At 45.5% G+C, this 27,106-nt stretch overlaps 2 protein-coding genes across 5 annotated transcripts in view; both read right to left on the minus strand.

Moving 5' to 3' along the window:
* The window catches only part of CUL1 (cullin 1), an 88,218-nt gene that overhangs the window by 44,381 nt on the left and 16,731 nt on the right, over window positions 1–27,106 (minus strand). For all 4 annotated transcript variants that reach the window (XM_027538723.1, XM_027538722.1, XM_027538721.1 and 1 more), the window contains exon 2: window positions 8,770–9,071. In XM_027538723.1, the coding sequence (XP_027394524.1) occupies window positions 8,770–8,909 (140 nt within the window). In that variant the 5' untranslated portion in view covers window positions 8,910–9,071. The remainder of the gene's footprint in view (window positions 1–8,769; window positions 9,072–27,106) is intronic.
* Window positions 15,166–17,970, minus strand: LOC113891052 (gametogenetin-like). Its single transcript, XM_027538734.1, has 2 exons — window positions 17,735–17,970; window positions 15,166–17,585 (listed from the first exon to the last, which is right to left on the minus strand). The coding sequence occupies exon 2, from the start codon at window positions 17,421–17,423 to the stop codon at window positions 16,857–16,859; it is 567 nt and encodes a 188-aa protein (XP_027394535.1). The 5' UTR covers window positions 17,424–17,585; window positions 17,735–17,970; the 3' UTR covers window positions 15,166–16,856.

The raw sequence follows: 27,106 nt of genomic DNA on the forward strand, positions 1-27,106 counted from the left end.
CTTTCTCCCTTTTCTCATTTTTTCCTCCTTATTTATACTCCTCTCTTGAGGTTCACTTAGCTTCCACTAGTTCTTGAAGCCTTCCAACTTCAACAGTGTCAACATCTTTCTCCCTCCTCTGAGCATCTCCTCTGCAATAATAGCTGTCTGTATTGCCCATCATCAAAGACTTTCAAATTAATGAAATGAGACTATTAAATATTGCATCACATACACACACACACCCTTCCACTGCTTTAAAGCATTTGAGATAGCTTATAATAGCTGAAAGAAAGTGAAAGTCGTGCAATTGAATTCTCCAGTCCAGAATACTGGAGTGTGTAGCCTTTACCTTCTCCAAGGGATCTTCCCAAGCCAGGGATAGAACCCAGGTCTCCCGCATTGCAGGTAGATTCCCATCTGAGCCACCTGGGAAGACCTATAATACTTGAAACACCACAGAAAAAGGAAAAATACAAGCCAGAATAGTATTTACAGAACATAAAAATAAAATAGAACACAAAATTAACAATAACAATAAGTCAGAACCCTAAAATTAAACAGATGACCTAACTATGAACAATCCGAAATAAACATATTTTGCATCCAGGCTGCTATGTGCCAAAATTAATTTTGGTTTCAGAGTATTTATCTTCAGCATGTCTAATAGCATTTGTGTAACAGAACCAATGGTTAAGGCAACCCCACAGCTAACTAACGTGCAAAGGCTATCAAAGGAATCAAGGAGAATGCGTTTCTCTATGGTCTTCAACAAAGACGCTTGTTTCTAGAGGAGACAGAACAATTCCGGGTGGTGAGACACCAGTAGAAAACAATACTGCATCAGGACTGGTCCTCACACTCAGGGGAGGATTCAGAGCAAGTTCCCTGCAGGACCGATAACCAGGGAACCATCCCAGGCACATGGTTACTAAAACCTGGGAAAGGGTGTTCAAATATATTCCTAAGCTGCACACAAACTCTCGTTTTCTGTATGTGTGTGTGCAGATAACCCGCAGACAGACAGACATGACCGAGACAGCACTGGAGAGACTTGCTTGGGGGATGGGGTGGGGGTGGTGTGTGGCTGAGAAGATGTGTGCTTTTCACTGTGTGCCTTGTTAAATGTCTAGGTTTACAACAGGATTATGTATCTAAAAATCAAAAATTACATAGCAGAAAGACTCCACAGGGATCTACTCTCAAGCCCATGCAGTTTTTCCTATAAGTAAGACTTAGGCCACAAAATGGGTAGTCGTGCCTGACTGTGCAAAGCTTCAGCCCAAAGCCTGGCTGGTCCGTATCTGAGAAGCTGGCCTGGGGACCCATGAGGAGGAAATAGGGGCAATCAAACAAAAGCCTCCTTCAGGAGTCAGTGTGTTGGCTGCTTTACACTAGGGCAGCGACAGCCTGACAAGCCCACGCCGCTGACTTTTAAAACGTTGACCTTGTTTTCAAAAGGTTCCCTTGAAGGGTTCCTCTGGCACCGCTGTCAGACTGGGACAGTGAGCGGGACCCGAGGCAGACACCTGGGGTCTCTGGCCACACTTGGCCATCAAGAGCAGAGCCTGGGCCTACCTCTGAAACAGGCCTACGACTCTTCTGCATCCCACAACTGCTCTATCATTCGCCAAAACACACTCTTCACGTGACTAGTAGGGACAAGTCACCATGAAAGGAGTCAGGTGACAGACGAAGCTTCAGGCAGACATAGCCTGGGTGCCCGCCCCGCCTCGGGCATCCAGGCACTGTATGTGACTACACGCCATCCCTGGCTGTGATGCCCAGGGCAGGGCGCCTGCTAACACTTTATGATTGGGCACCGGCCCCCACTGTCTGTTACCACAGAGCACCAGCCTTACAACATAAAGTCAACACATCTGGGGAATCAATCTGTGACTTTCAGTTACTACCAAACTCAAGCCATTTTCCTTCTGAACAGAACCACTTTCTGCGACCCCTTCTTATCCAAGTGAACTTACAGTGGAAATTTGAGCAGCTGCCTGTATCAACATCATTTGGACGGGCTCTGCATTACAAGCTGTGTCCACAAATGTTCCAGCTGCACCCGCTGGCAGGAGCGGCAGGCCCGCCTCAACCCTGCACTGTCGTCTGCAAAGTTATTAAAGAATCAAGTTCTTTCTGGGCTGTGGCAGGTACGGCTCTGAAAGGGAATATCCCAAATGAAGCAAATAAATTCACATTTATTTCAAAGGCAAAAACTGCATGCAACAGCTTGTGATTAACCACACAATTTGTTTCAACAAAGCTCAAAGTGCTCTGAGTATACACACCATGAATCAAATTAGAAGAAGAAAGCTCAACATACCATGTTTATACTAATAAAACCCCCAAAATTGCCTCCAGAGACAACTACGCGATATGATTACTGAGTTGGCCAAAAGGTTCACTCAGGTTTTTCTGTAACATCTTTATGGCCAACCCGATATAATTTCTATGGGTTTCCTCTGGAAGATAGATTTGGTTTCTCAATCCCCAAAACTATTTTAACAGTATTGTGTCAGTAACGAAAGACAGAAGGAATTTTGCAACCAGTGAAATAACTAGGACTTCTAGTTGCACAAGGGAAAATAGCAAAAACTGATCAACTGTATTTTAAAAAGTAGATTCTATACTGACAGTCTACAAAGCACAGACGAGGTTTTAAAACACCATCCATAAGCCCAGTACCTACGGACAGACACTTTCCATGCTATGCAAAGCTTTTCAAAAGTGCAGATGATGCCCTGGGGGTTCACATCACACAAACCACTTCATATCCTGCGTTCCCCGTTATTAGGCGCATTGTTACATGTCAATGAATAATATTCTTCAGTGAATTTTTAATGGCTGTTTACGGCCATTTATATCAAATCCCTAATGTTGAAGAATGAGGCTGTTTCCCGTTGTTTCCAATTATAAAATATTCTGAACCCCTGGCACATACAATTTGAACACAACTGGAGGAGGAAATGGTAACCCACTCCACTATTCTTGCCTGGGAAACGCCATGGACAAAGGAGCCTGGTGCGCTGCAGTCCGTGGGGTCGCTAAGAGTCAGACAGGACTTTAGTGACTCAGCGCATTTCCTTAGGACAGTTAAAAGTTATAAAACAAAAATCAGTGGGCCAAAGTACCTTTTGATGTCTATATTTCTAAACTTCCCCAGAAAGACCACAGCAAATTGATACCACCTGACTGTGGCAACTCCAGCTTCCTTCACTTGGGCCAGCACTGGCTACGATCATTTCTTTAAAACGGCTGTCAAGCCGATAGGTTTACAATGTCTTAAATTCTTCATTTCTTTAACAATTAAGAGGTTGAAAATTTCCCTACAGGCATACTGACCTTTTGCATTTCTTCGGTCCGTGAACCCATTATATCCTTCAGAGCCTTATTCTAAAAATGTGGATAAATGTGTATATATATGTGTGTGTGTATATATATGTGTGTGTATATATATATGTGAAGAGCTGTGTACGTTTGGAAAAAAATACTTCTATACATTTAAGTTTACTTGATGAAAGCCATGTTTGTTAGGTGAGCAAAACCGGATTAATGTTATGACTCCTGAATAAAAAGTACAGAGATGTCCAAATACCTTCACTGGCTGTGTGGTTATCTCAAGATGGGCTGGGACCATCATCAAGACACTGTGAAAACAATTTGACATTCTTTCTGTCTGATCTGCTTTTCGCGGAGCCCGAGTTTCTATACAGGACAGAGAATCCTGGGCAGGCGGGCCGGGAAGGCGGCTGCCACTTGGAGCACCGGCCCCGTGGCCACAGCTGCCGTGCAGGAGCCAGCAGGGGGGAGCCGGCGACCGAGAACAGTGATGGCAGCGGCGATGCCACGCCCGGCTGGTGGGCGCTGAGCAGCAGCAGGACCGCGCGCCCTGGGGGGCTCTCAGCCCTGCCAGGGGCCCGGGAGCTGCTCTGGGGGGAGAGCGCCCCCACCCCAGTGATGCGAACTGAGCTGCAGACTGTGGCTGCTCCTGCTGCTATTGAGTCGCTTCAGTCGTGTCCAACTCTGTCCGACTCCACAGACGGCAGCCCACCAGGCTCCTCTGTCCATGGGATTCTCCAAGCAAGAATACTGGAGTGGGTTGCCATTTCCTTCTCCACGCAGACTGTGGGGACAGAGCTTAACTGCAAATTCTGAATATGCCTGTATTCCAACTTGTGGACAGGTAAGCAGCCCAGGCTAGGAAATAGGAACGTCATCCTTAATGCAACTGCCAGGGAAAAAAGGAACTTTGAAATCAGAATAAACTCAGCTCACAGCACCACAGGGAGGAAAACAGACCCTGTCAAGTGTCTGAGAACTTCTGCAGGCAGAGAGGAAAAAGAAAAAGAGAAAGACATCAACACAGAAGTTTAAACTGATTCCAAGGGAGGCTAAAATTATGATTTGAGGTGAATAACGACGTCAGAAAAAAAAGAATGACTTGGAAGTGAGAAGCAGGAAGACCGGGGGCCTAGCAAAACCAACAAACTTAACCAGATGGCCTGCCAGCTAGACTAGCCGTGACCAGCTGCTGCGGGTATGCCACGGGGGTCCCCTCATCACGCCGCACCCCCTGCCCGAAGTCAGGACCTGTGCCTGCTCTCTGAGCTGGGCATGGAAACACAGTGGTGTCAAGAAGCTCAAACAGGAGACTTCCCTGGTGGCTTAGTGGTAAAGAATCCACCTGCCAATGCAGGGGACATGGGTTCAATCCCTGGTCCAGGAAGATTCCGCAAGCTTCAGAGCAACTGCTACTAAAGCCCGAGCTCCCCAACAAAACCGCAACTAGAGAGCAGCCTGTGCTCAGCACAACCAGAGAAAAGGCCTGTGCAGCAATGAAGACCCAGCACAGCCATAAATTAATGAATTATTTTTTAAATAAAAGAAAAAAAACCGAAGAGGAAACTTCACTACCCATTTCAAGTTCAAAAGAAAAAAGAAAGAAAATCTACTATTATTTACCCACCAGCATAGACTGTACTCCTATATTTTACTCCAAAAAGAAAAAACAAAAAAAGTTGCTGCACTGTGCTGTACACACCTAAGACAGAAAATCAGACCTGCTAACGGGCAGCCAGTGGGGAGCCTGGCTACAGGCTGAACTTTAAGGAGGAAAGGGAAGCCTTTGTGAACGGCTGAGAACAAAGTTATTAAGAACTGAACTAGATCTTTCTCACTCAGGTGCTCTGGAACCTTTTTTTTTTTCACTTTCCTCAAGTTGCCTTCTCTTTCTTCTGCTACTCTGAGTTGAGAAATCAAGAAGAACATTTATGCTGTACAATAACCCACCTTCTTGTTATAGTACCAGGGAATGCCAGTGGTTGCTAAATGCTCTAGGAACACTAGCTGCCATTCCAGAAGTTGGTTACTTTTCTCTGGAAAATGTGTCACATGTTTCTTGAAGATAAACAGAGGGTAAAGATCTCGTAAAGATCTCGCTGTGAGCTGCTGTCTACAGTGACGAAGGGGAAAGGACCCCTCCTCCTTCTTCCGGCCAGCCCTCCTCCAACAGGCCCTGGTCTGACTGCAGAAGGGAGACGCAGTCTGCTCCTCCTCCCCAGGACCCGAAGTACCTCCCAGCCTGAAACACAACCTCACAAACCAGGGCTAGAACATCCGTCACTGGAAACCAGCCTGGGAGATTATTTTAAAGAGCGACGCAGCTGAGCAGTTACATGGAGACTGAAGGTACACCCGAAAGAGAAAGCTTTCACAAACGCTTTTATGTAAACTGAGGTTGAGACAGAACTGTGGTATGGCGACACACAGTTTCCAAAAGCTGTGTGTAAATGACTGAAATGGAAGTGAAGATGCGTTCTAGAAAAATGTGCCAGATGACTTGAGCTCCTCTACACTGGAAAATAACACTGATGTTAAAAAATGCAGGTGAAGGAGGGAGCAGAATTTTATGATTTTCAGTAATTCAATTAATAAACACAAGTAGACATTCTGTTTCATCTGTATCCTAAAAGTTAATCTTTAAGGGTTGATCAGACTCTTTTGGAACTTCCTAAGGAAAATACAGAAAATATTTTGAGAACTATGGCTCATTCACATACAGAATCTGAAGGCCACAGAATGGATAAAGGCAGTTTCCAGAGTCAGGCTACTAAGAGTTTCAGATGAGCGTCATCACTGCCCAGTGGTTGCTATAACAACTAGGCAAGTTACCCAAGCTTTGGGAGACCGGGTTTCCGACAGCACCACAGGAGGGTTACTACCACCAGCCCTCGTGGGTGACTGATGAAAGCCTCCGAGCAGATGCAGATGGTTCCCAGCACAGTGTCTGATACCCAGGACTCAAATGACAGCTCTGATTTCACAAATAATACCTAAGGAATTAATGTCAAGTTCAGAATCTCCAATCTCTTTTTTACGGGGGAGGGAAGAAGTAGAAAAGAACAGTTTTATTGCTTTGCCAGCAAAGTGGGGCACGGTGGGTTCATGACCTGAAAAACTGCGTGTCCCAACCCAGGAGGGTTTGGTGAGGAGTTTTACAGCAACAGCTCAAGGGTGGCAGATTCTCCACTCTTAATAAATGTACTAAATAAATGAAACTATTATCTTCTCAGACAAAACTAGAAGAATCTTATTCAAGAGTTATTCCTGAAAAAAAAAAAAATTAAAATGGAAGGTATCAAAATGACAAACTATATTTATAGAATAAAAGAATTTAGTAATTGCAGCAGGCAGAGAAAGAGTTCTAAGACCAAAACATTATACTGAACAAAGACCAATCTGGGCTGGTCAAAAATGAAAACTAATAAGTTCCCTGGAGACAAACTAGCAACTAAATTTCCATCGTTTCTATTCTAGCACTCCCCTGTTGTTCCTGTGCAGAAATCCAACCAAAGGCCTTGTTTCATCACCATCTTTAGCTCTAGGACTTATAAGAATTAAACAAAATAACCAACCAACCAAAAAAAAAAAAACCACACCTCAAAAACCTCCACCACAAAACCTGCCACACCTAGCTAGCCACAACCTTCTTGAGGGGACCAATACCCTCTTTATTTGTAAAGATTACGGCCTCCTTAAAAGTATTTGACACGTCACATGACCCGATGATTCCACTCTTACATATACACTTGCTTTTTAACACATGCCTACACAAAACACAAAAACTCACGCACAATATTTATAACAACATGGTTCATAATAGCCAGATATCCATCACTGACGGATGAATAAGCAAAATATGGAATATGCATCAAATTCAGCTGTAAAAAGGAATGATGTGCTGACACGTGCTGCAACAAGAATGAGGCCTGGAAACATCATGCTAAGTCAAAGAAGCCAGCCACAGAAGACCACACGCTGTATGATTCCATTTATGTGAAATGTCCAGAATAGGCAAATTCATAGAAACAGAAAGCAGGTTAGCAGTTGCCAGGAACTGGGGGGAGGACAGAATGGGAAGTGACTAGCGAGGGTGCAGTTAGTTGCTCTGGGGGTGATGAAAAGCCTCGAAGTTTAGACAGTGGTTACGGCTGCACGATGCACGAGTGCACCTGAATGCCGCACTGTGCACTTAACCAGGGTGCGCTTCATGGGTGTGTGAACTGTAACTCAATCATGGGTGTGTGAACTGTAACTCAGTCATGGCTGTGTGAACTGTAACTCAGTCATGGCTGTGTGAACTATAACTCAATAAAGCGGCAATTTGAAGTATTCTACAGTGTAAGTATACATGTATTTATGAATATTGGTCTATACCCACAATAAGTTTCATTTTAGAGATAGACATATAGCTTCATACCTATTCAAATTAATGTTAAACTTTTTTTAAGGCCATAAAATATTAGCAGAGTCGAGGGCCTCCTGGACTATCACATAACCAAGTTTGACTATCACTGATACACATTAAAGCTTTAAACTTAAATCTGCACTGAACTAACAACTTTAAACTCCTAAAATTAGCAAATCAGCAGCAATCCGCCCTTTGGTGAGCTAGCTTCAACTGTAATTTCTGATATCTGAATGGACTCGAGAAATTCTACAAGTTAAGTAGTACGCCTTGGTGTACACACACACAGCCATCTCCTGGTACCACCCCACCTTCCCATGGCAGAAGCTGTGGGTGCTCTAGTCCCTCAATAAAATGGCCAGTCCAGTTGAGTTCCACACCCGAGGATCAGGAGGGCCGACTGCATACAGCAGACAACACAACCTCCCAAGCACACGGCAGTCCCTGGCACCTACCAGGGGCCACACAGAGTGAAATGCCTGAGCGCCGTATTTGTGAAACAAGGCCGCAGCAATGTAACTTTCGCTCTACACGGCGACCCTTTACGTGGGAGTCGCAAGCCTGTCCCATGAAGGACCAGACGGTAACTATTTTCGGCTTTGTGGACCAGACCACTTTGGATGTGAGCTCTTCCACCCTGCCCCCATCGCGAGGGCAGCCCCGGACAATACAGACACCAAAGCCCCCAGCGGTAAGCAGCACCCTGCCACAGAACTTCCTGCCCTGGTTGAAGTGATTACCTACTGTGCACTTAGAACACGGGTGCCACGACTAATGATTCCAAATGGAAACAGCCACGAGCGGCTCCTGGGCTGAACAGCACTGCCTTAGACCACCATGTAGCCACTTTCACCTCTGTCATAAACGCAGAAAGAGTAAAGGAGTTAACTTTGAAGGCTAAAAATGAACCTTACTGATTCTATCATAGGATGAACTGCAGAGAGAACACGTGATGTAAAATTTCTAACGAGTCACGGGTCGGACCAGTAAAGGATCGAAATCCTACGCAAACGACCTCGGCTGACACGGGAGGATACGTGTAGAGTTCCATGTATCTGGACTTGGCCATGCTCTGTCTGGTGTACACTTGCTGGATGCCAGCTCTGAGGTCGTCCCAGATCTGGTCGAGGCCGATCTGCTTGAGTCCGTGGGGGTTCTGACTCCGGTTGGATGACATGGTGAGTAATATTCTGAAGTCGTCCAGTGCAGCAATCCTTAGTCAAGGTTCAGCTAATTCTCCATCAGATGAAAATATACAGTTATCATTCCAAATTTATTCACAGCGGCTCAGAAAGGATGTCCTTTGAATGGAGAGAATGAAATCTCATCGCAGGCAAACCTGAAGAAGAAATACAGGGAACTGATTAGTCCTCTCTCAACAAACATCCTGCCTCACGGGGCGGGGGCAGTGTGAGAGGACGCTGCGCACATGCTGACGGCAACGCTGGGTCTGCGGGCACCGGCAGGCGCCTCTGCACGCTGACCCGGAGATTACCTCGCTTTCTATGTGACAACACACTCACAGAACATGGTCTGTGTAATATGCGTATGTAGACGCTTAGTTCAAAATCATTTTGCTTATTAGAGTGCGCGGAGAAGAGCTGGTAAAACTTATACACAAGCACAACTAACACGCTGTTTCGCTGGTCTTCAAAAGGTCTACATTACTTGACCTACGTAACAGTTAGACAAACTCAAAGGAAAAAAGGCAAAGGAAATGTCCAGAAAGAGCAACACAAACAGCTAACAGAAAAAGCCAAATGTTCAAACTAGTTACCTGTGAGTTAAAAATAAAAAAAAGTCACTTAGCATCTGGCAAAACACAAATGGTGGTGAGGCTGAAAGTGAGGGGGAATGGTCACTCCTTTTGGGGGGAGACAAGGAGCGGTGGGCAGCTTGTGAGATCTTACTTCCTGCACCAGAGATTGACTCTGGACCCCGACAGTGAGAGCACTGAGTCCCACTGGACGGCCAGTGAATCCCGGTCACTCCTTTTTTAGAAGGGAATTGGGCAAGAATTATCAACATTTAAAATGTACCCTGAACTTAGGCTTTGAAGCTTAGCTCCACACCTACAGATAGATGGTCACGGGCAAGTTACTTCTCACTGCTCTAAGCCTCAATTTCCTAGCCAGCAAAATAGGGGCAGGTCTATTTAACACACAGTAAACACTTGACAAGGGGTGAAGTGAAGACTGGAGTGGGGAGCCTTTCCCTTCTCCAGGGGATCTTCCCAACCCAGGGATCAAACCCAGGTCTCCCGTATTGTAGGCAGATTCTTTACCAAATGAGCCACCAGGGAAGCCCAAGAATACTGGAGTGAGTAGCCTATCCCTTCTCCAGTGGATCTTCCCGACCCAGGAATTGAACCGGGGTCTCCTGCATTGCAGGTGGATTCTTTACCAACTGAGCTATCAGGGTTGACAAGTGGTAATGGCTATTATCTCTAAGTGTATGAAGCAACTGCAAAACACAATTTATAATGCCTCAGGATTATGAATCCACAGATAAAGAACATTAGCTATCCAATATTGTGTTAAGTCAGTACTTTCCAATATAAAACATTACAGACATACTTCGAGGAGTGTCTATGTATATCACATCAAAATGTGGTGGTTTTTAAACAAGTATTTCTGGTGCGAAACTAGGAAACATCAAATTACTTCAATGGCTCCAAAAAATAAATGGTGGGAGGTACATGGTATCTGGAACACTAAGAACGGGTGTCACAGGCTGCAAGGGATTCAGTGCACCCTGCGCCTCAGTGGCTGCACGGAGCTCTCTGTGGGCTAAGGCACCTTTAAGAACAGTGGGAGCCACACAAGTGGACTGCGCCTGAACTTCTAAAGCCTAAATCAACTCTGATACTTAGAACCTAAGCTATGGGGCTTAATATTTTATGAAACCACAACATCATTCCTAATCTTAAAAACACTTCACGTCATACATGCAAATAGGTACATCCAAAAGTGAAACATAAAAATGTCTAACACAAGAATGAATCCTCTTAGTTTTAAGAAACTAACACCTCAGCAACCACTTTGCAAATGTTTTCTGACTTCAATCTGCCTTTTCTTGACCTTGCATGGTACATGCCACCACCCCACTTGAGAGGAACTGGGGTGTTCTGGATTGGTAGTGAGACTGAAGGGGGCAGGGCACACAACCTTTAAAAGAATGACACAGCCCAAGGACACGACACAAACTGCTTAGAAGCAACCAGGTCCAAGATGGCAGGCAGCTGACTTCCACTAGACCTTGGGTCTCGGGGCACACTTGCTGCAACACCTCAGCACGCTCCGCGACACACCCATGGGCACCAGAACGGTTCCAAGGATGGCCATAAAAGGGCAAAAAGTGGGTAGTGGCCCACTTTCTGGAAATTCTCATCCCTTCCCCAAAACAGCTGAATTTCTCCTCCACTGGGTCTTGGTGTGCACAAGATGTCACATGCTAGCTAGCAAGGTTAAGTTTTGCCAAGATCCTATCAAACACCCTCTTCCAAAAACACAAAAGACAACTCTACTCATGGACATCACCAGATGGTCAACACCGATATCAGACTGGTTATATACTTTGCAGCTGAAGATGGAGAAGCTCTATACAGTCAGCAAAAATAAGACCAAGAGCTGACTGTGGCTCAGATCATGAACTCCTTATTGCAAAATTCAGACTTAGATTGACGAAAGTAGGGAAAACCACTAGACCATTCAGGTATGACCTAAATCAAATCCCTTATGGTTATACAGTGGAAATTCAAGGGATTAGATCTGATAGACAGAGTGCCTGAAGAACTATGGACGGAGGTTTGTGACATTGTACAGGAAGCAGTGATCAAGAGCATCCCCAAGAAAAAGAAAAGCAAAAATGCAAAATGGTTGTCTGGGGAGGCCTTACAAACAGCTGAGGAAAGAAGAGAAAGGCAAATGACAAAAGGAAAGACCTACCCATCTGAATGCAGAGTTCCAAAGAACAACAAGGAGAGGTAAGAAAACCTTAAGTGAACAATGCAAAGAAATAGAGGAAAACAATAGAATGGGGAAGACTAGAGATCTTGTCAAGAAAATCAGAGCTACCAAGGGAACATTTCATACAAAGATGGATACAATAAAGGACAGAAACGGTACGGACCTGAGAGAAGCAGATGATATTAGGAAGAGGTGGCAAGAATACACAGAAGAGTAGACTCCTCTGGTGATTCAGTAGCTAAGACTCTGAGCTCTGAAAGCAGGGGGCCTAGGTTCAATCTCTGGCCAGGGAACTAGATCCCACATGCCGCAACTAGAACCCAGAGCAGCCAAAAAAAAAAAAATACACAGAAGAATTGCACAAAAATGGTCTTAATGACCCAGATAACCACGATGGTGTGATCACTCACCTAGAGCCAGACATCCTGGAGTGTGAAGTCAAGAGGCCCTTAGGAAGTATTACTACAAATAAAGCTAGTGGAGTTAATGGAATTTCAGCTGAGCTATTTCAAATCCTAAAAGATGATGCTGTTAAAAGTGCTGCACTCAATATGCCAGCAAAAGGTCAGTTTTCATTTCAATCCCAAAGAAGGACAGTGCCAAAGAATGTTCAAACTACCACACAATTGCACTCATTTCACATGCTAGCAAGGTAATACTCAAAATCCTTCAAAGTAGGCTTCAACAGTATGTGAACCAAGAACTTCCAGATGTACAAGCTAGATTTCGAAAAGGCAGAGGAATCAGAGATCAAATTGCCAACATTCACTGGACTATAGAAAAAGCAAGGAAAGTCCAGAAAAACATCTACTTCACTGACTACACTAAAGCCTTTGACTGTGTGGATCACAACAAACTGTGGAAAATTCTTCAAGAGATGGGGATACCAGACCACCTTACCTGCCTCCTGAGAAACCTGTATGCAGGTCAAGAAGCAACACTTAGAACCAGACACGGAACAACGGACGGGTTCAAAATTGGGAAAGAAAGGAGTACATCAAGGCTGTCTACTGTCACCCTGCTTATTTAACTTATGTGCAGAGTACATCACGAGAAACACTGGGCTGGATGAAGCTCAAGCTGGAATCAAGATTGCCGGGAGAAATATCAATAACCTCAGATATGCAGGTGACACCATTCTTATGGCAGAAAGTGAAGAGGAACTAAAAAGCCTATTGATGAAGTGAAAGAGGAGAATGAAAAAGCTGGCTTAAAATTCAACTTTCAGAAAACTAAGATCATGGCATCTGGTCTCAACCCTTCATGGCAAATAGACGAGGGGGGCGGGGGGGCGGTGGCGGGAAACAACTGAAATAGTGACAGACTTTATTTTCTTGGGCTCCAAAATCACTGTGGACAGTGACTACAGCCATTAAATTAAAAGACACTTCTTGGAAGGAAAGCTATGACCAACCTAGATAGCATATTAAAAAGCAGAGACATTACGTTGCCAACAAAGGTCCCTGTAGTCAAAGCTATGGTTTTTCCAGTAGTCACGTATGGATGTGAGAGTTGGACCATAAGGAAAGCTGAGCACCAAAGAATTGATGCTTTTGAACTGTGGTGTTGGAGAAGACTCTTGAGAGTCCCCTGGACTGCAAGGAGATCCAACCAGTCAATCCTAAAGGAAATCAACCGTGAACGTACATTGGAAGGACTAACGCTAAAGCTCCAATACTTTGGCTACCTGATGTGAAGAGCTGACTCATTGGAAAAGACCCGGATACCGGAAAAGATTGAGGGTAGAGGAGAAAGGGGTGACAGAGCATGAGATGGTTGCATGGCATCACCGACTTAATGGACCTGAGTTTGAGCAAACTTTTGGAGGTAGTGAAAGACAGGGAAGCCTGGTGCGCTGCAGTCCATGGGGTTGCAAACAGTTGGACATGACTGAGAGACTCAACAAAAATAACAAGGCACTTATCATCCCACCTCACTTCCACCCCAGGGGCAAGGTTAATAAGGTACACCGAATAAAATGGTCAGTGATTTTATTTTTCCCCACAACCTCATTGTCCCCATTCAACATCAGCACCCAAATGTGCTCGCTCTTTCTATTGTACATCTGATTCCAGTTATGAGTCTTACTGTATCAGAGTAACCGGTATTCCAAGATCAAACACAATCTCTCATGTTAAAATATCAAGTCTACTTTATTACACACATTTTCTGTCTAGTTCTACGCGTGGGAATCTGGTGCCACAGCCAAGTCTTGGCTCATGTGGTGAAAATTCAGCAAACTATCTTACTTCTGCTTTTAGGTGCTTTACTGTTTTCCCTTTCAAATGAGTCATTCCCATTTTCTGATTGTCCTCACTGAGTATCCAAAATCTACACAGTTCACAAAAATTCACATGTCATTACTGACTTAATTGAGAAGTTGAAAGAGGCTAACCTCATCTTCGATGGCACCCTACTCCAGTACTCTTGCCTGGAAAATCCCATGGATGGAGGAGCCTGGTGGGCTGCAGTCCATGGGGTCGCGAAGAGTCAGACATGACTGAGCGGCTTCACTTTCACTTTTCACTGTCATGCATTGGAGAAGGAAATGGCAACCCACTCCAATATTCTTGCCTGGAGAATCCCAGGGACAGAGGAGCCTGCTGGGCTGCCGTCTCTTGGGTCGCACAGTCAGACACAACTGAAGCGACTTAGCAGCAGCAGCAACCTCATCTTCTATTTTTAATAACCCCCAGAGAGTCTCCCATTTATAATATTTAACATTTATCACTTATCCTACAATAGAGAAAGCTAAAACTACATCTAAAAGGAAACATTAAAAGTAAGAACATCAGAGAAATATCTTAAAAATCAGGCCATGTGCTAACAGCAGCTGACCTGCTGGTCTCAGGCTGGGCTCTCTGGAGCAAATGCCTGGACAGAGTTTGGTGGTAAATGCTTCTTCGGGATGACATCTGTGAGGGGCAGGGGAGGATGCAGGCCTGGGCAGAGAGGGGCTGAACCGTGAGGTGGCCCCCGCCCGGGAGGCGTCCAGCGCTGCCTGGACTGGCACACAGGGCAGCACAGTCTGTGCTTCCGCTCCTGGGGGCTCATTCCCCGCAAGTGCGCCGGGTGGGGAGGTCAGGGAGGACCTTACAGCTGGAGGGCCTCTGGGAGTCCAGCCCCTCCCTGAAGGGGCACGTGGGTGGGGCCTAAATGGATAGGGGATGCTCTGGTGATCGAGTTCCCACCTTGGGGTGGGGGTGGGGAGCTGTGTTTGGATTTCATCTGCTTATGTATCCCTCCTGAATATTCATTGGAAGGACTGATGCTGAAGCTCAAACTCCAATACTTTGGCCATGTGATTCGAAGAACTGACTCATTTGAAAAGACCCTAATGCTGGGAAAGATTGAAGGCGGGAGAAGGGGATGACAGAGGATGAGATGGTTGGATGGCATCACTGACTCTATGGACATGAGTTTGAACAAACTCCAAGAGTTGGTGATGGACAGGGAAGCCTGGTGTGCTGCAGTCCATGGGGTCACAAAGAGTTGGACACGACTGAGCGAAGGAACTGAACTGACTGGATGCATCCCTCAATGTTTGATAGTGAACTGTTTGGAATAATAAATACAATAACATAGGTGCCCATAAAAGACTGGCTTATCTGTCAGTGTGGAATTTTCAGGAATAAAACCACTTTACAAACCACCTGCCCTCCATCCCATAACCAGGCCCTCAAGAACTATCAATAACCTCAGGCGGACCTTATGAAAAGTCAGAGGCTGAGATGGTTTTGGGGTAAGGGATAAAAATACTTTCCTAATAATTCACATCCCACAGCCATGAAACTTAGGGATGTCCAAAATACCAGGAGATACTAAAAACAAAAAACAAAACTAAACCTAATATATACTTAGAAAGTCGGGCAAAAGCAGTCTGTTACAGTTACTCCTTGGCATCACAGGGTTTCCGATCGAGGTCATGAATATCCAGGAGGAACGCTCAAGTTTTCAGACAGAGAAACTGCAGACTGGCTGCTTTCAGTGGATGCACAGGAAACCAAGGCACAAAATGCAACCAACCCAGGGCGGGAACCTGTGGGCAGAGCCTGCTGTCCTGTCCCACCCCAGCCCCGGGGACCAGTCACAGCACTGCTCACGTCACCCTCCCCTCCCCCAACCAAGTAAGATAAGGGAGCAGAACCCAGGAGTCAAAACAAAGATGTCTAAGAGGAGCAGGGAGGTTGGATATTCAAGGATTTGCCTCATGAAAGAGACTTGCTCCAAAGGGATACGAAAGCCATCGGAATCAGTATTAAAACAAGTGTTTTAACACTTCAAACTGTGAGCTAATCAAACAGTCTATTTCTCAAGATTAATGGTGCATAAGATTCTTTTGTTGAATACAGGCATGAACTAACCAAACGACCTCCAAGAATCCTAAAAACTATGTTCTCTTTGATATTAGTAACTCAGAGTTTCATTAGTAAGGAAAGGGCTTTCTTAACAGAGCACGTATGACAGATGTCTGCAGACACTAACTGGAACATCAACTGAACAGATCATCCAGCCAATCTGGGGAAATGCTAGCTTTACTGAAGCTAAATATTTTGCTTGCTCCAAGAGTTCAGAGGCCTTAGTAAGTGAACGTGTCTTATGAATTCCTGTCAGAAAAACAGTATAAAACATCTCCCACTCAAACTGACTTGGCTAGAGCATATTTTCCCCTGAACACATCTCAGGGTTGGATTTTCAAGAAAACACTGATGTTTCAAGAAACAACACATTTTTTTAAAAAAGAAAAGGTAAATCTGTGCTGATCCCTACAGAGACCTAACTTTCTTGGGATCAACCACACATCGTTCTACAACTTTTTTCACTTAATAATGAGATAAACCTCACTCACTTAACGAAATACGCCTCACTGGTTTGGGAAGGCAGGAGCGGGATGGGCTGGGGGATGGGGACTGACAGACACGACCATGCAGAAAAGAGAGCTAATGAGAGCCTGCTGAAAGGCACAGGGGGCTCTCCTCAGCGCTCTGTGGTGACCCGAGCGGGAAGGAAACCCCAGGAGAGGGGGTGTGTGTGTAGACGTAAAGCTGCGGGCACTGCACCACACAGCAGAGACACAATGCTGCAAAGCAAATACACGCCCATCAAGACTTAAAAATAAACGCAGACTCTCTCTAGGCATGCCGGCCCTGAAGGCGTTAAGAGGCTGCCCGGGACGCAGAGCAGGGAAAGCCCGCTGGGAAAGTCCTCACTGGGAGGGCGGGGGTCAGGGACTGCTGAAGGGCGGCGGCTGGGTGCTCAAGCCCGGGAAGGGCTGGACGACAGGCGGCGGCACCGGCGGCCCGGCCTCGCAGAGGCTGCATCACCGGGAAGGGCGCTGGGCGTGGAGAGGGAGGCGCCGCCGCGGGGCAGCCAGGCAGGCAGCACCGGGCTGGGAGCCGGGGGAGCCCGGAGCCCGTAGCCCGTAGCCCGTACCGGGGCGGAAGGCACCCAGATCCGGGGCGGAAGGCACCCAGGTCCGGCGCACCTTCCAGGGAGCCCGGGGAGGGACGTAGGGGTTCCGCAACAGCCACAGCGCGGCTTTCGGAGCCGCAGCCTCTGAGGAGCGAGGGGGCCCAAAACTGGAGAGGCGTCCGAGCAGTTTCCAGAAATAGGATTCCAGAAGGTTCCACGAAGAACTGAGGCGGGGAGAGGAGGGCGGGCGGGGGCTGGGAGCTGGGTGCCTGGGGACGGGCGGCGCGGCTGTGGGCGGGGCGGGGCGTCATCGATGGAGGGCACCGGGGGTTCCTCTGTGCTTTCAGGGGTGTTTCCACTTTACGCCGCCGGCTGGGGCCCCTGAACTGGAGACGGCCACGCGTTCCTCACCACGTCTCACCAGCGGGGCTGCCTGACTTCTCCGAACACCTTACTCCCCTGCCCGACCAGCCCTAAGCACAAAACAGACAGGAACATCAATTCAGACCTTAATGAACCTACATTTCTACTCTAGGGGCGGAGCCCACAAAATTTAAAGTAATAAAAGAATTGTGTCCCCTGCTCAGTTTCAACTCAAATATTAAAAAAAAAATCCAGATACCATTTTTGTCCATTAAGGTGGTCCTAGTAGCTGCCTCTGTTCCTGTAAATTAAGACCAAATACATTTAGCAGATGCTTCTGCACAGGCCAATGTAGAACAGTGTTCAATAAACAAAGCAAAAATAATTCAGATCAGTTGTAACAGGAATACACGACACAGGGTTTTTCAGAAAGACCACAACTGTGTCCACAGTAAGGTGACTGCTTTTGAAAAATGTACAAAAAAATCAAAACAAAAGCATGGATTTAAGCTGTTACAGTATTTTTTAAAAAGTCATTATTAGAGTTAATGAAAACATAGTTAAAATTCACTGTTAAAAAAAACAAGGCTAAATTTGGCTTTTCTAGTTTAAGAACATTTTTTTAATTTAATTTTATTTTTAAACTTTACTTAATTGTATTAGTTTTGCCAAATATCAAAATGAATCCACCACAGGTATACATGTGTTCCCCATCCTGAACCCTCCTCCCTCCTCCCTCCCCATACCATCCCTCTGGGTCGTCCCAGTGCACTAGCCCCAAGCATCCAGTATCCTGCATCAAACCTGGACTGGCATCTCGTTTCATACATGATATTTTACATGTTTCAATGCCATTCTCCCAAATCTTCCCACCCTCTCCCTCTCCCACAGAGTCCATAAGACTGTTTTATACATCTGTGTCTCTTTTGCTGTCTCGTACACAGGGAACATTTTAAATCTGATGAAAACTTGAAATGATCCTGAGTATTACTCAGTAAAATTACTTATTTTCTAACAATTGGTTAAAAGTATGCAGAGTCCCCGGCTTCTACCTGCAGTATGGCACTTAAGAAATGAAACATGGTAAAACAATGATTTACACTGAGGAGAACGTTTGCCTGTGCACACCAGGAAATACATGAAAGTTCACCAAAAAGAGAAGTCACATATGAGCTGTCGGAAAGTCACACAGCACACCACACACGACCTTGTCAATTTTGGCCACTTCTTCCAACACGATGAATTTCAGAAAGAGTCCAGGGGGGAAGCGACAGGGGAATACATGTGAAATGATACCATTTTATATTTAAGAGTAAAAACACACAGAACACAGAAGAGAAGGTCCGGGCTTCACTGATAGCCTGGAACGTTGGCTCGGAGCTGTGTAAAGCACCGGCCTCAGGGTTTGCTGGCTCCTGTTTAAAAACAAACAAAACCCCCAAGCCTCACCAGATTAATACTCTTGTGGGTGAAATGAAAGGATGGTTGGGATTTACCTTAAAAATATTGCAGGGAAAAAAAACAACCCAACAACTAAGTTCTTTGCATCAGGTGGCCAAAGTATTGGAGACTTCATCATCAGTCCTTCCAATGAATATTCTGGACTGATTTCCTTTAGGACTGACTGGTTGGATATCCTTGCAGTCTAGGGGACTCTCAAGAGTCTTCATCAACACCACAGTTTGAAAGCATCAGTTCTTTGGCGCTCAGATTTCTTTATGGTCCAACTCTCACATCCATACATGACTACTGGAAAAACCATAGCTTTAACTATACAGACCTTTGTTTGCAAAGTAATGTCTCTGCTTTTTAACATGCTGTCTAGGTCGGTCATAGCTTTTCTTCCGAGGAGCAAGTGTCTTTTAATTCCATGGCTGCAGTCACCATCCTCAGTGACTTTGGAGCCCAAGAAAATGAAGCCTGTCACTGTGTCCATTTTTTCCCCATCAAACTGCCATGAATGGAAGGGACTAGATCCCACGATCTTAGTTTTTTAAATGTTGACTTTTAAGCTAGATTTTTCACTCTCTTCTTTCACCTCCATCAAGAGGCTCTTTAGTTCCTCCTTGCTTTCTGCCATAAGGGTGGGGTCATCTGCATATGTGAGGTTATTGATACTTCTTTCAGCAATCCTGATTCCAGCTTTTTACACAACATATGTGGTAGAAAAAGAGAAGCTAAAGGATGGAGCCTGGCAGGGAGGTGGTCAAGTTCAGGACATGGATGTGGGAGGGGATGGGACCAAAACACAGTACCTTCTCACTTATATCCCTGGAAATACTGTGCCATTTGATCATGATCTGGTTGGTGCATACCAAGCAATCTCGGTGCCACTTAGAACTGAGACTGGTAAACTCACCACCTGAGAAATTCTTAAATTCCATTAATGATTTAAATGAACGCAACATCTGAACTGTGGTGTTGAGAAGACTCTTGAGAGTCCCTTGGACTGTATGGAGATCCAACCAAGTCAATCCTAAAGGACATCAGTCCTGAATGTTCACTGGAAGGACCGATGCTGAAGCTGAAACTTCAATACTCTGGCCACCTGATACGAACAACTGACTCACTGGAAAAGACCCTGATGCTGGGAAAGATTGAAGGCGGGAGAAAGGGACGACAGAGGATGAGATGGTTGGATGGCATTACCGACGTGATGGACATGAGTTTGAGTAAACTCCAGGAGTTGGTGATGGACAGGGAGGCCTGGTGTGGTGCAGTCCATGGGGTCGCAAGAGTCGGACATGACTGAGCAACTAAACTGAACTGAACATCTGAAACCTGGGTTTGATGTGCATAGCTGGGATAAGGTAAGGCGGAGCCTTCAGGCTGTAAACTTTGCATAGTTCTGGGCAGGATTTTACTAGACTTCTACACTCTGATAATTCAGGAGTCAGACGAGCCATCGGCAGCACGCGGGTTGGCGCTCCCCTCCTCTCCTGGTCCATTGGCTGTGGACCCTCTGTGTACCAGCCACGCCAATCTGCTCCTGACCCAACTCTCCCTCCTTCTCTCCTTTCCTGGACCTTCCAGAGGCCACAAGCTCATGTGAATGAAACGAAACACCTCCCTCTCCACCTTTCTTTACCTTGGTGAACGGAAGGCTCGGTCCAGTTCAAAATCCTGGAGGTGATGAAAGCACCCGCTCCTAGCTGCAGACCCATCTCCATGCACATACACCATCCCTCCCTCCCCAAACCCTCCACCCGCACCTTAAATTAAGGGCCACTGCTTAGCCTCTTGACTGGCCCACGTTCCAACTAAGCCTTCCTCTGTATCCCCCATCTCGATAAGAGGTCAGCTCTGGTTTCTCCTGTTCTCACCCCTGATGTAAAGTCAGTTCCTTCCATCAACTCCCTCCTCCTCTCTTGAAATCACCCACCTCTCATGATACCCCCAGCAACTCATTAAGAGTCTGGCAGTCATTATTATCTCTCACCTGGGCCACTAACGTTGGTCTCTTCCCTGGTCTCGCAGTGTAAAGAAAGGACCCAGTATTCTCTGCAGGCCTCACTGCTAGACCCTGTGCCACTAGGGGTTGTAATACTTTCCCTTCACCGAATCCTTACAATAACCATATTCTCTGCATAGTACAAATGAGGACACTCAGGCATGTGTGTGTGTGTGTGTGTGTGTGTGTGCGCGTGTCCAACTCTTTGCAACCCCATGGACTGTAGCCCACCAGGCTCCTCTGTCCACGGGATTTTCCAGGCAAGAATACTGGAGCAGGTTGCTATTTTCCCCCTCCAAGGGATCTTCTTGACTCAGCGATCAAACCTGTGTCTCCTGCATCGCAGGTGGATTCTTTTACCACTGAGCCACCAGGGAAGCCCCACCCAGGCTTGGAGATGTTCGATAATTTGCCCAAAACCACTCTGGTGACAAGTGGCAAGGATTCATACACAAATATTTGGATTCCAAAGCCGTGTTCTTTCCATCACTCACCCCTCCATGCTGTTTTCTTAGGAAGGTGGAGATTTCCTATCCCACTTCCTTAAGAAGTGTGCTGCTAGGATGTACTCTCTAATTTGAGATTACAACATGGCTTCACAGGAACCATGCAAAAACACAAGTGAAAGCTTCAAGATGTCAGTGTGTGATAACGGGCCCAAAGGACTGCAAACCAATAGGTCAAGGAAGATCTGGCCAATTCATGAACTGGACATTTATTCATAGTTATATCCTTATTTGTTTGTATATTCACTTATTAGTATTTGAATATGAATTATTTAAATGTTTCACTTTTTAAATCAAAGTATTCTTAAAGATACTAGAACAAGGGTTAACATCTTGTAAACGTAGACCAACAATTTGTACGTTCAATTCTTAGGGTTCTATCTGTACATCACCAGGAAAGGCATTTACTACCTGACCTCCATTATTGAAATTTGTATACTTACTTATAAAATGTAAATGTGTATTATTTCATTTCTATATAGAACTAAGGGCTTAACTACAATAAAGTTCAAACAATTACAGTTGACAAAAGCATAAAAAATTCCAATTAATATCCTAATAGATGTCTTTCTAGGAACATTAGCTGAGTTTTGCCTCCACTTAGTCATTCAAAACCATTAAATCTATGCTTAGAAAGAGAATCTAAATACACACACAGATGGGAAATGGGTTCTGCTTTTTCTCAATCACTTCAGAGTCAAGTTCCCAAGGCCTGAATCATAAGTGCTCAAACTGTCTTGTTTATGTCTTTACTCAAAGCTAGTAATTAAACATTTGGGCCATTTAAAGACTACATTCAGTTAACACAAATTTACCACTGTGCTAAGTCACTATAGTCATGTCTGACTCTTTGTGACCCTATGGACTGTAGCCCACCAGGTTCCTCTGTCCATGGTATTCTCCAAGCAAGAATACTAGAGTGTGTTGTTATGCCCTCCCCTCCAGGGGATCTTCCGGACCCAGGGAGCAAACCCCCATCTCCTGTGACTTCTGCATTGCAGGCGGATTCTTTACCTACCACATGACCCATCAATTCCACTATTAGGGATCTACCCCCCGCTAAAAAAGAAGATGTATGTCCATCCAAAGACCTGTACATGGATGTTCACAGCACACATTACATATAAAAGCCAAAAAGTGGAAGAACCTAAATGCCCACCAACAGGTGAATGGATAAGCAAGATATCCTTACTCATACAAAAGAAAACACTAAGGCAATAAAAAATGAAGTACAGATACATGCCACAGCATGGATGAACCTCAAACACAGATGGGGAAACAGTGGAAACAGTGTCAGACTTTATTTTTTTGGGCTCCAAAATCACTGCAGATGGTGACTGCAACCATGAAATTAAAAGATGCTTACTCCTTGGGAGGAAGGTTATGTCCAACCTAGATAGCATATTCAAAAGCAGAGACATTACTTTGCCAACAAAGGTTCGTCTAGTCAAGGCTATGGTTTCTCCTTTGGTCATGTATGCATGTGAGAGTTGGACTGTGAAGAAGGCTGAGTGCCGAAGAATTGATGCTTCTGAACTGTGGTGTTGGAGAAGACTCTTGAGAGTCCCTTGGACTGCAAGGAGATCCAACCAGTCCATTCTGAAGGAGATCAGCCCTGGGATTTCTTTGGAAGGAATGATGCTAAAGCTGAAACTCCAATACTTTGGCCACCTCATGTGAAGAGTTGACTCCTTGGAAAAGACTCTGATGCTGGGAGGGATTGGGGGCAGGAGAAGGGGACGACAGAGGATGAGATGGCTGGATGGCATCACTGACTCGATGGACGTGAGTCTGAGTGAACTCTGGGAGTTGGTGATGGATAGGGAGGCCTGGCGTGCTGTGATTCACGGGGTCGCAAAGAGTTGGACACGACTGAGCAACTGAACTGAACTGAACTGAAGTGAAAACCAGAAGAAAAAGACCACATGTTACATGATCCCATTTGTCATGAAATGTACAGAACCGGTAAACTAGAGAGGCAGGAAGTGGACTCCTGCTTGATGGGGGCGGAGAGTTGGGGGATCCAGTGGGGGGAGTGGGGAGTGACAGGAGGCAGGCCTCACCCCAAAGGGATCCTTTGGGGCAAAGGAAATGTTCTAAAACTGGATTGTAGTGATGGCTGCGCAACTCTAATTTTACTAAAAATTACTGAATTATACATTTAAAACAAGTGAATGTTACGGTATGTGAATTATACCTCAATAAAACTGTTAAGGAAAAAAAGACAGCTTTAAAGCATGCTAACTACAAATTGTTCTGGATCAAATTCGGGTCACTCACAGCAAGGAATGGATCTTTACAAAATGACCAGGTTCTGGATATGCGGGAGCCTTAGCATGAAAAGCAGTATTACTGGGTGTTCCACTGGAAAGAAAGCTTTAAGAACTGCCATCTAATATGTTACCAATAGAGGGGCTCAAATTTTCCTGCAACATAAAATATTTAAAAGACAGCTGAAGTACCTGCAGAGTTGTCACTAGGCAGAGACGTTTTACTGTCTGAAGGGTCTGGAAGAAGTCACTCCAGACTACAATGCCCAAGAAGGCTCTACAAAGTCTGCGCTTTGAATGCTTCTCAGGTGGGATCTGAGGGGTTTTGCCCGAGAAGAGCGGGAGGCAGAAAAGCAAAGGGCAGGAGGTTGAGTTTTGGGGGGCTCGGGCTAGAGCTTCGGAGAGAGGAGGGGGCGTCTGTAGTAAGAGGACACGAGGCCTTTATTCTGAGTGGGCAACAGAGTCCTGCAAGGTTCCGGAGCAGGGATGTGATGTTAGAAACATTCGGCCAATAGCCCGGTGAAGCTGGGATGAAAGGAGACCTCAGCACGGTGAAATTAACTTAAAGACACATGGAGCACATGGAGCGGAAGGGGCGGCGCCAGCGAAAACACCCAGGATAAGAGTCTCTCAGACTTGGACTTTCAGATCTCCAAAAACACACCTCTGGATTCCGGAATCCGACAGACACTTCATGACAAAAGTCAAAACGACTGAACTGTTGCTGGTGGAGGTGTTCACTCTGTAGGCAGTAATCGGCTGTATCCGAAAACGCCGCCGGTGCATTGACCCATCCACCCAGCCATCTCACTTCTAGCAACCTATCCCAAGATAAAGTGGCCACAATGACAAGAAGTTGTACACTCAAGTTTAGTCACCACAGAAGACTGGAAATCAACCTGAAGCCCGCCCAGAGAGGCTGGGAGCACTGAATGATGGCTGGTCCCACACACACAGCATCCTTGTAACTTTGACTGAGCCTAGCTCACTCCCCCAGTTAGGGGCGTAGGCAGTGGACCACAGGGGTTCTGGGACCACCTCTGACTTTGCCACCAGGAAACCACAGATATTCTCCTTACTCCAGGACAGTTATTGCCAGTATCATTTCTGCTCATCAATCAACTGGTGATGCCATCCAACCATCTCATCCTCTGTCATCCCCTGTCATCCCCTTCTCCCGCCTGCTCTTTCCCAGCATCAGGGTCTTTTCCAATGAGTCAGTTCTTCCCAGGTGGCCAAAGTATTGGGGTTTCAGCTTCAGCATCAGTCCTTCCAATGAATATTGAGGACTGATTTCCTTTAGGACTGACTGGTTGAATCTCCTTGCAGTCCAAGGGACTTCTCAAGAGTCTTCTCCAACACCACAGTTCAAAAGCAGCAATTCTTTGTTGCTCAGCTTTCTTTCCAAGGAGACAAATCCTTCCTGAGACTCCAAAACCAAGGAGCACGACTAGTCAGACTCACTTAGAAGGGGAACACTTGGTTCCTTCGCTAATTCAATTCTCAATTGAAGTTAAAGATCCAAATGCCAGCTTCTCAGAGTTTTTAAATAAGACATTGTAAGTAAAAAGGCCTATTTCTATGCCTGGTACCTAGTAGGAACTCCCCAATTGATGATGATCTTCCTTCCTTCTTAAAAAATAACCATAGTAGGAGATGATCATTAAAAACCCATCTGACTCATCTGATCTTAGAAAAATGATTAAAACCCGTTAAACGCAAGGACACTTTTGGTATGTTGAACATTTTTCGTATAATATTTGCAAAGCCCTCCTGAAAAATAAAAGCAGAGCAAAACTATAAAGTTCCTAGAAGATCACATGGGAGAAACCCTAGATGAGCCTGGGTAAAGGTGTGGCCTTTTAGACACAACATCAAAGGCTGGGTCCACGAAAGAAATCACTGACCAGCTGCACTTCACTGAAATGAAAAACATCTGCTCTGAGAAAGACACTGTCAAGAGAATGAGAAGACAAGCCACAGGCTGGGACAGAACACTGGCAATAGACACATCTGAGAAACAACTGTTAACCAAAATACACAAAAAATTCTCAGGACTCAGTAAGAAAACCATTTGATTAAAAAATGGGCCAAAGGCTTCACTAGAGGAGAAATACAGATCGTAAATAACCATATGAGAAGCTGCTCCACATAATATCATCATCAGGAAAACGCAAATTAAAATACTGAGACACCCCTACACACCTACTGCATGCTCAGTCACCTCAGTCGTGTCTGCCTCTTTGTGACTCCATGGACTGCAGCCTGCCAGGCTCCTCTGCCCATGGGATTCTCTAGGCAAGAATGCTGGAGTGGGTGCCATTCCCCTCTCCAGGGGATCTTCCCGACCCAGGGATCCACCCTGAGTCCCTGATGTCTCCTGCATTGCAGGCGCGTTCTTTTTCACTAGTGCCATATGGGATGCCCACACACCTACCAGAATGGCCAACATTTGGAACAATGACAAACACCAAATGCTGGTGAGAGAGAAAAGCAGCAGGAACTCCTTCATGCTGGTGGGAAAACAATATGGTGTGGCCACTTTAGAAGGCACCGTGGGTTTCCGACAAAACTAAACACGCTCTGAGTGTACATTTCAGCAATTAATTGTGCTGCTATTTACCTAAAGGAGGTGAAAACTAATGTCCAATGAAAACCCTCACACAGATGTTTACAGTGCCTTTTTTCATAGTTGTCAAAACCTGTAAGCAAGCAAGATGTCCCTCAGGGGGTCAGCGGATAAATAAATAAACTGTGGTCCCTCCAGACCATGGAATATTATTTAGCACTAAACAGAAATGAGCCATCAAGCCATGAGAAGACATGGAGGACCCTTAAAGGCACATGACTAAGTGAGAGAAGCCATTCTGAGAAGGCTACATAGACTATATGTATTGTGTGACTCCAACTGTACAACATTCTGGAAAAGGCAAAACTAAGGAGACAGTAAGAAGTTGCCCAGGTGGCTCAGTGGTAAAGAATCTGCCCAAACACAGAAAAGGTGGGTTCGATCCCTGGGTCAGGAAGATCCCCTGGAAAAGGAAATGGTAATCCAGTATTTATGCCTGGGAAATCCCATGGACAGAGGAGCCTGGTGGGCTGTAGTCCATGGGTTGGCAAAAATCAGACAGGACTGAGGGACTAAAGCACACATCACAGGAAGTCGACAGTAGTTGCCAGGAACTTAGCGGAGGGGCAAGGAGGTAAATATACAAAGCACAGAGGATTTTTAGGGCAATGTAACTATTCTGTATGCTACTATAATGATGAATAATGTTATTATACACTGGTGCAAACTCATAAAACACACACCACCAAGAGTGAATCCTAATGTAAACTATGGACTTCGGGTGACTATGTGTTAATGCTGATTTGCTTGTAACAAATATACCACTCTGGTGGGG

Source organism: Bos indicus x Bos taurus, chromosome 4 (genome assembly GCF_003369695.1).
Source record: "Bos indicus x Bos taurus breed Angus x Brahman F1 hybrid chromosome 4, Bos_hybrid_MaternalHap_v2.0, whole genome shotgun sequence".
Classification (NCBI taxonomy): domain Eukaryota; kingdom Metazoa; phylum Chordata; class Mammalia; order Artiodactyla; family Bovidae; genus Bos; species Bos indicus x Bos taurus.

Bases quoted from the DNA above. Each gene is read 5' to 3' on its own strand.
- LOC113891052 (XM_027538734.1), bottom strand. From the start codon at position 17,423: ATGACGCCCCGCCCCGCCCACAGCCGCGCCGCCCGTCCCCAGGCACCC.